General features: G+C 42.8%; 2 protein-coding genes across 2 annotated transcripts; both read left to right on the forward strand.

The window, feature by feature from the left end:
- Positions 1–1,258: 1,258 nt before the first annotated feature.
- On the forward strand, positions 1,259–5,503 carry si:rp71-39b20.4 (potassium voltage-gated channel subfamily V member 2). The gene is made up of 2 exons (XM_012827773.3): positions 1,259–2,835; positions 3,504–5,503. The coding sequence occupies exons 1-2, from the start codon at positions 1,516–1,518 to the stop codon at positions 3,801–3,803; spliced, it is 1,620 nt and encodes a 539-aa protein (XP_012683227.2). The 5' UTR covers positions 1,259–1,515; the 3' UTR covers positions 3,804–5,503.
- Positions 5,504–6,805: 1,302 nt separating this feature from the next.
- Positions 6,806–7,756, forward strand: insl3 (insulin-like 3 (Leydig cell)). Its single transcript, XM_012827892.3, has 2 exons — positions 6,806–7,056; positions 7,150–7,756. The coding sequence occupies exons 1-2, from the start codon at positions 6,870–6,872 to the stop codon at positions 7,458–7,460; spliced, it is 498 nt and encodes a 165-aa protein (XP_012683346.1). The 5' UTR covers positions 6,806–6,869; the 3' UTR covers positions 7,461–7,756.
- The last annotated feature ends 387 nt before the right edge of the window (positions 7,757–8,143 follow it).

Genomic DNA, 8,143 nt, shown 5'->3' on the forward strand with positions numbered 1-8,143 from the left:
GATATTATATTCATTCAATTTCATTCATCAGCGCTGACTGACAAACAGAAACCAGGCCAACTAAAAGCAGAGACAGAGGGGGAAGAGACACCTCACTGGCCACACGCTCACTCACTCTTCAACTTCAACCCCGCAGGTCTGCATTGCCTTCAGTGCAGTTCCTGTGCTCAAACAAACAGCGATCTCAGTGTTGAGTGTAGGATGACCTTAGCTTACTCTGGTTCCCTTCCTCCTTCCCCCACATCCCCATTTGGCCATTAAGGTGTGACTTGTCTGTTTAATCTAACAAATCCTATGCCTTTAGTATTGCTTATTTTTTTTCCACATCCTTTTTTAGTATTTCCAGTAAACCTCCTATAAGGGATGCAAACTAGTTTGGGCTGAAATTTGTGGACCTGCCTTCTCAGATAATCTGTTTAGATCGGCTGAGGTAGAGCAGAGGTCATTCCACCGAGCATTAAGGTGTCTACTGAACTGTGGCCAGGTTTCCAAGCCACAGAACAAGAGTTTATAAATGGAAACAGCTTGACAGATTGTTTACATGCTGTGGGGTTTCAGACGTAGACCAGTCCTGTGGTGAATAAGGCTTTGAAAAGTCAACTTTTGATGTTTACCAACATTTATGATCTTATTCCTCAAGGAGCTGGTGAGATGAAGACCCTGGTGATTTGCACATTGTGGTGAGACGTGCGTCACTTAGAAGACCGCCTTTGTGACCTACAGATACACAAGTTGGTGGACATTTAATAAATTGGTCTGCCAGAATTGACACTGAACTATAACATCACTAGTATGTTAGTGTGGATTCAACTCTTTCATTTATGAATTTACAATGCAATTTTTCATACTTGAATTACTCATGCTGTCCGTGTGTTGTAGCCTAACAACTATATGTTGTACCAAAGCTCCACACCACTTACCTCATACCAGAGTGGACCACACACATCTGAAGTGTGTTTTGACAGTGCATGTTTCTCTACTCATGTGAACCAACTCATCTCAAAGACAACTTTAAGAAAATAAGAAGAACATGTTATTGTTAGTATCATTTTCAGATTACATAACAAAGGTCTCCTCCTATAGAGTGAGCTCCTGATAAACCTGATAAAACAGTATGTGTGTGTTTCCTATGCCTATCTCGATCTTAGAGTTCAAGCCTTAAATCACAGCACTAATCCTTTGACTGTATTTTTAACTCTGGGTTAGACAGTAAAAGCAGTAATTGGATTAGTGCATCAGTGAGGTGGGGGAAAAAAAAATCCCCGGTCCACACTCTTGATCTTCTGGCTCACTGAAACACACACTGTGGAAAGTCCTTCAGCACCAGCCATTGCATTTACTACAGCTGCAGTGGAGAGGGGGTATTTTTTACCTGTCTTTTTTTGCTTTTGAAAATGAGGAAAATAAAGGGTGTAGACCTTCATCTTTCTTAGTCGTGTCGGGGTGGAAGAGTTTTTCTTTCTCTCATTTCAGCCACTGCATCTCTTGCTTTTATTTTGAGTGACCTGGAGAAATATGGATGTCCCACGGATGAACATGAAAAAGCTGAAAAAGAGGCGCTCCAGCCTTTTTGCCAGCGTTAAACTCAACACAAGCTTCTCTCAGAGTGGAGAGGAGGAAGACCGTGCCTTTCCTTTCTCTCAGGACAGCTCTGTCAAGGCATGGACATCTATGGACAATTTGGACAGTCCATCGACAAAACCAGAGCGACGGAAGTCAAAAGACGTGGGGAAGAAACCAGCTGAAAAAGCGGCAAAGCCAACAGTCAGGCAGTCACACACAATTAATGTCAACGTTGGGGGAAGGATCTTTAACATCCCTAAGCACCTTGCTGTACGGCACCCCAAAACCAGAATTGGTGCCTTAGCCATGTGCACAGATCGAGTGAAACAACTGACTTTTTGTGACGATTACTCCGTCCGCACGAATGAATTCTTTTTCGACCGGGACCCCACTTTTTTCCATTACATTTTCCACTTCTACTGCAGCAATGTGTTGTGGGTGATGGAGAGTTTGTGCCCCATTCACTTTGAGGAAGAGATGGAGTATTGGGGCTTGCGCTTGAGAGACAGCCCCCGGTGCTGCCGCATCCTGTACGAGGAGAAAGTGGACGACATTCGGGAACAGTTAAAAGTCAACAAAGAGCTCATGGCAGAAATCCAGGCGCCGCACCACGAGGACGGCTTCAAGACCATGTTCTGTGGTCGTGTCAGAAAAATACTGTGGGATCTGATGGAGGACCCCTACTCTTCCTTGCCGGCCAAATCCTTTGCTGTTTTCTCAAGTCTCTTTGTCATCGTCTCTATTGCAGCAATGGCTCTCAACACTGTGAAGGAACTCAAATATTACAAGGTCTATGGCAGGACCTACATGGAGCACGTGGAGGTCTACTCCATCCTCTTCTTCACCTTTGAGTACTTCCTTCGCCTGATGACCACCTGCAACATCGGCGAGTTTCTGAAGAGCGGCCTTAACCTCGTGGACATCGTGGCGGTCATGCCTTACTTCCTTCAGCTGGTGTTTGAGGCTTTCGCAAACCCAGAGGACCTCGCCACTCAGGGCGACCTCAAGACCATGTCTAGGGTCAGCAAGGTCAGCAAGGTGCTCAAGGTGGTCAAACTCATGCGCATCTTCCGCATCCTCAAACTGGCGAAGCACTCGACGGGCATGCGGGCATTTGGGTTCACCCTCCGTCAGTGTTTCGAGCAGGTCTGTTGCCTCTTCCTGTTCATTATCATGGGCATCTACACCTTCTCCGCCCTGATGCACTCTGTAGAGGTCGATGAAGTCGGGACACCCTTCAGCAGTATACCAGATGCATGGTGGTGGGCTGCGGTGAGTAAGCAATACTCTGTAGCCTTGAGTTTGGCGCTATAGATGTATGTATTATTATAGATTGTATCTCAAAAGACATATTCATAGCCAAATGTACACTAACCGCGCATGTGAGTAACAGTCACTCTGTTGGCACTAGTTAATAGGATCACCTTCTACTGCAGGTTACTCTCCTCATTCTTCATATTCCTTCATGTACATCAGATGCAAAAGGTGATAGTCAAATTATTTATGTCATGTGGTGAAAAGAAGAGTTAAAAAAAATGAATTAATTATTCTTACATTACATGAATACATGATCAAAGTTGACTGATCTTTAAGTCTTTAAGTTGTAGGACAGGACTCACACCAGGCCTTTACTTCACTAAGGGGCTCTAGTTGGATTTGCCCATCAGTTCCTAGAAGTAGATACTGTCTGTGAATCCAAGAAATCCCTATCAATTTAGCAACTTCATTGGATTGCAAATAAATTTGAGGACTGAACTAGTTTCTAGTTAGCATTTAGCATTTTCATGAACACATATAGAAGAATCCTTGGAAAACGTCCACCGGCGCGCCTTAATGATTAAAGATATTATTGATTAATACGACTAATAAAAGGCGCCTGCTGAAAACAGGAACATCTACAGTGATGAATGATGCCCTAGATGCCCTCTCTCTCCCTACAGGTCAGCATATCCACTGTGGGGTATGGCGACGTGGTGCCCATCTCCTATCTGGGTCGAATGGTGGCGTTCTGCTGCATCTCCTTTGGCATCATACTGAACGGCATGCCCATCTCCATCCTCTTCAACAAGTTCTCTGACTACTACGCCAAGCTGAAGGCACAGGAGTGCAGCTACTCCAACGTGCAGCGTGGCCTAATGCTCAAAGAGCGCCTGCAACGCAGGTTTCACAACTGCTGTGAACCTCTTGACGATTCAGACGACGACGTCACACCCATCGCTCAGCGCGGCGGTCAGCACTGAGGAGCCATCATGATCATCATCATCCTCATCTTAACCTTCGCACGTTCTCATGCCTGCACCAGCTTTTATGGACTCTGCAGGTCTGCCTAAAGGACTTCATGTTCTGATAGGGTAGCTTGGTATTGTTCTCCACCAGGATGAGGGAAGGTAAGCCAGAAGCTTTGGCTCACAAATAACGTCAGATCATCCATCCTTAAGACGGGAGTCACCCCATGACAACTGATTCTAAATATAGTTTCTACAAAGCAGTGAAGTGCTGCAGTCTTGCCCACAAAATACCAGACTCAACGGAAAGTGTGTGGATTTGGTAACATATTTGACTGTGTCTTATGATGTAAATTAAAAAATATCAATAATATGATTATTGATCTACTTTTAATTATTCGTTTCAAAATGAAACAAATCAATAGCATGTGCTCATAGCACTCTGGGTGTAAAGTAACAATCCATAATAGCTGACAATTTGATGGTAATTCTTAACAAAATAAAACCAAAAAAGGACCAGTGACTTGTAATATCAATGTAAATGTATTTTTCACATGAGCCGGTGGGCAAGCTTTTCATGTGCTCACTTTAGCTTGAACATCTCAACAGGTCAAACAGCTGGGTATTCAAAAGCAAAGAAACATCACATAATGAGTTACTCAATAATGATTTCTGGCTGAAACTAAGGATTTGTAGCTTCTACTGTCCATTAATAAGTTGTTTTGCAAACCATGGTCCATTCACAGAATCTTGCATGCATGCTCTTGAGGTTTCTGTCAATGTAAGCTGTAAAGGACAGGAAGTGGTACAAATGGGCAGGGCAGCAATTAAGTTTTGTCTAAATGCTGCCATGACAGTCTAGAATATAGTGGGACACAGAAGGATTGATGTGCAAAATTTGGTTGTAGCCAAATATGTACTTTCTAAACCTTGTGAAGATGACATTGAAAGTTTTGTTGTGATTATCTACAGCATAGCATTAGTTATGTTGGATTATATTATTAGGATAACCAATTTAAACACTTTTCCATGTACTTCAGTATTAAGATAAGGAGATACAAGTCATTATATTTGCCTGTGTGGCAGCTATGTTCATCAGACACAAGTTTTCCTTGGTATTTTGAGAGATAGCTACTCTGTAATATTAAGTTCAGTTTAGTTAAACTCAGGTGATCTCCCAGTGAACACTGTTTTTGGCTAATGTGAACGACACACATTGTTTAGAGTTGATTGATTGACATATGCGGTACCTACAGCCTCAGATATGATACTCTTCCATTGTGTGCTCTTCTCAACTGTCTTCCTTCTTGAAAACTTCAACCCCAATTACAGCTTTCGTTCAATTTAGAGCTTTATTTATTTTGGCAGGGACACTTTCAACTTTGAAAGTTCTGTCTGTTCAAGAAAGCCATGCGGGACCCACATTAGGAGGAATTCATTCGACACTTCGCTGAAAGGCATAACATTCACACACAGTGAAAATCTTATGTCTTCCAAAATGCTGGGTATATGCAATTTGAAAACCCTTTTTTGTTGTAAAATGAGCATTTAAAAAAATGGCAAAGCAGGCCAATTAAATGTGTGATATGTATATGTATATATGTGGGCCTTGTGCTTTTAAGACATAAAAATGGTTTCCACGATTTCCTTTCTGTGCTATGTCTCAACACATAATACTTTGGCAGATATTATGACTTAATAAAATATCTATCCAAGTTATTGTACACAAATGTTTATTCCTCAGAGGTTTATGCTGCAAGCTTGGAGATGAACATGAAGAGACCTAGATCTAAAAATGACCTGTATCCTGAAAATGAGTTGGCGTTTTATTGCATTATAAGTTGTACATACTTTGGTCTGCATACATTTATTTACATTTAGTCATTTAGCAGACGCTTTTATCCAAAGCGACTTACAAGGATGTATACACATTTTACATTTACACTGATGGCACACTGCACATCAGGAGCAATTAGGGGTTCAGTGTCTTGCTCAAGGACGCTTCGACAGGGAATCGAACTAGCAACCTTCTGATTACTACTGATTATTACACGACTTCTCTACCCCCGTACCACTGTCGCCCCTACTAATCTCATAAACTGGCAGCTGTAACATTACACAGCACAGCAAGCACACATATAGAGTACTACAAGGTGAGAGTCCTCACTGAGCAGCCTTCATGCCCAATAGGATTAAAGGATAAAGATGCTGCTGACCATCCGCGGTTTGAATGTTCTGCATCAGTTTAAGGTATGGTCAGGATGAATAGTTCTGCCCGTTGCATGTTGGTTGGAGTGAGGCCAGCTAATGTACCATCAAAAATGATGGAAAGCAACAGAGATCAAAAAGTTCAAGCATACCCACATCTGCTGACGTACTTTGTGGCCGATCAGTACATTGCGGGAGAGTTTTGCATCGCAGGGCACACTTTTGTGAGGTCCTTTTATGAAATGCTGACGGGTCGGTGTCTACCGTGCGTGAGCACACACACACAGAACCGAACGATGCTTCTTTGGTGTAACTGAGAAACATAAATCTTTGTTGGAATGTGTTTCCGTATCCTGGAGCATGTATCCTTGACCCCTGAACTTCAGTCATCAGCCAAGTTATGACAATACGTCAGACACAGCAAGTTTGCAAAACAGTTTGGAGATTAGTTGACACAGAGTATAGAATGTACCATTATGAAGATGCTCATAATGAGCACATCCATACTGATTAGTATCGCATGAGTTTTTGCACATATGTTTGAATATCTTCACCAGAATTGTGTAAAATAATCTTTTGATGCTGAGACTATCACCCACACAAAGACCTCTGTTTCTGCCACCAATCAATCACTACCTGACAATTCTTTATCGCAAGGGAGATCCAACCTTCACAACGATTCCTGAGACCAGAACATTTTTTTCTACGGTCAAGGTCTCCAAAATGCCTGGCATCGGCTAATAGACGGAGGAGGTAGTGGAATATATAAATGCTCAGTGGACTCTGTGAGGTTACTCTTAGCAAGACACTGTTGAGGGGAAACGTCCCTAAACTAACCTAAACCACCTTTAATCTTCCCTGGATCTTCACACCATGAGCGCAAAAATCTTCATTCTTCTCCTGGTTTGTCTCCTCATGGTAGACACTGGGGTAAAGGCTCATGACGGCAGGATAAAACTCTGTGGTCGTGAGTTTGTCCGGATGGTGATCTCATCGTGTGGAAGCTCCCGACTGAGGCGCCACGCTCCTGAACTCGAAGAGGCCCACAGGGACATCTACAGTAGGTGCAGTTTTAAAAACAAAAACTTAGCAAGCTCTCACTTAGAGGTGCAATTGCCTTTCTGACTGAAACGCTTTCTTTCTCCCTGGGCAGGTGACCTCCTCGACCACATGAGCAGTGACCAGTCTCCCAGCTCAGGCAACTGGGAGGATCAGCAGCAGCAGCAGCAGCATCAGCAGCAGGAGTGGACACTCGAACATGCAGTTTCCACTGACCAGCGTAGGACCCCACTACAGGGAACTGGGGCACCACTACAGGGCACTGGGACCCCACTACAGGGCACTGGGACACCACTAGAGGGCACTGGGGAGCTGGAGGTCCAGCGTGTCCGCCGAGACACTGGCCCAGCAGGGCTGTGCTGTCGGTCAGGCTGCACTATCAGCGAGCTGGTGCAGTTTTGTTGAGATCCTATGATCTTCAGTAAAGTGGTCTACGTGTTTTATTTAATTCAGCTATTTAATTTAAGCATTTATTGCTAGATGGAAGATTATGAGATGCTTCTGACTGTTATCTACTGAAGCTTGAAACCAGCACACCAGACATCTTGTCACTTAGATGTATGCCACTTGGAGGTTTCTGTTCAAAAGATCACTGTGGTTGGGAATGGCTTCTTGACTATACAGTTTGTGGCTTGTTTTTTTTTTCAAACACCTTGCTGTGTTCATTTCAGGTCATGGTACAATAAAGCTTGGAGAGTTAATACTGGCAGTCCTTCTTGTGTTTACAATGTTTTGTAAAAATTTCACCCAATGTAATCTCTATGAGTCCTTTTCTGTTCTTGGTAAACATTGAAGTAACAAAACTCATCTCACCTTTTCAGTACTATCCTCAGGTGTATAATCGGAATAATGCATAGAATCAAGATTTATTGCCGTTTCTAAAAGTTTGGTTCAATCAGATGAAACCCTGTTTATCAGTTAGACTGATATACTTTAATACAATGAATCATTATTTGATATGCTAGATTAATCAGGTTATTATATTCCAAATATGATATTCCATTATTTTCCCTCAAGATTTGTGAGTGACCTGTTTTAGGTACTGCTTTGTACACCAACCTTCCACATTTACCATGTTGATTAACAGC

Source organism: Clupea harengus, chromosome 25, assembly GCF_900700415.2.
Source record: "Clupea harengus chromosome 25, Ch_v2.0.2, whole genome shotgun sequence".
NCBI lineage: Eukaryota > Metazoa > Chordata > Actinopteri > Clupeiformes > Clupeidae > Clupea > Clupea harengus.

Coding starts and splice junctions, on each gene's coding strand:
- insl3 (XM_012827892.3), top strand. CDS start 6,870: ATGAGCGCAAAAATCTTCATTCTTCTCCTGGTTTGTCTCCTCATGGTA. Junction 7,057..7,149: donor GGCCCACAGGGACATCTACA/GTAGGTGCAGTT, acceptor CTCCCTGGGCAG/GTGACCTCCTCGACCACATG.
- si:rp71-39b20.4 (XM_012827773.3), top strand. CDS start 1,516: ATGGATGTCCCACGGATGAACATGAAAAAGCTGAAAAAGAGGCGCTCC. Junction 2,836..3,503: donor ATGCATGGTGGTGGGCTGCG/GTGAGTAAGCAA, acceptor CTCTCCCTACAG/GTCAGCATATCCACTGTGGG.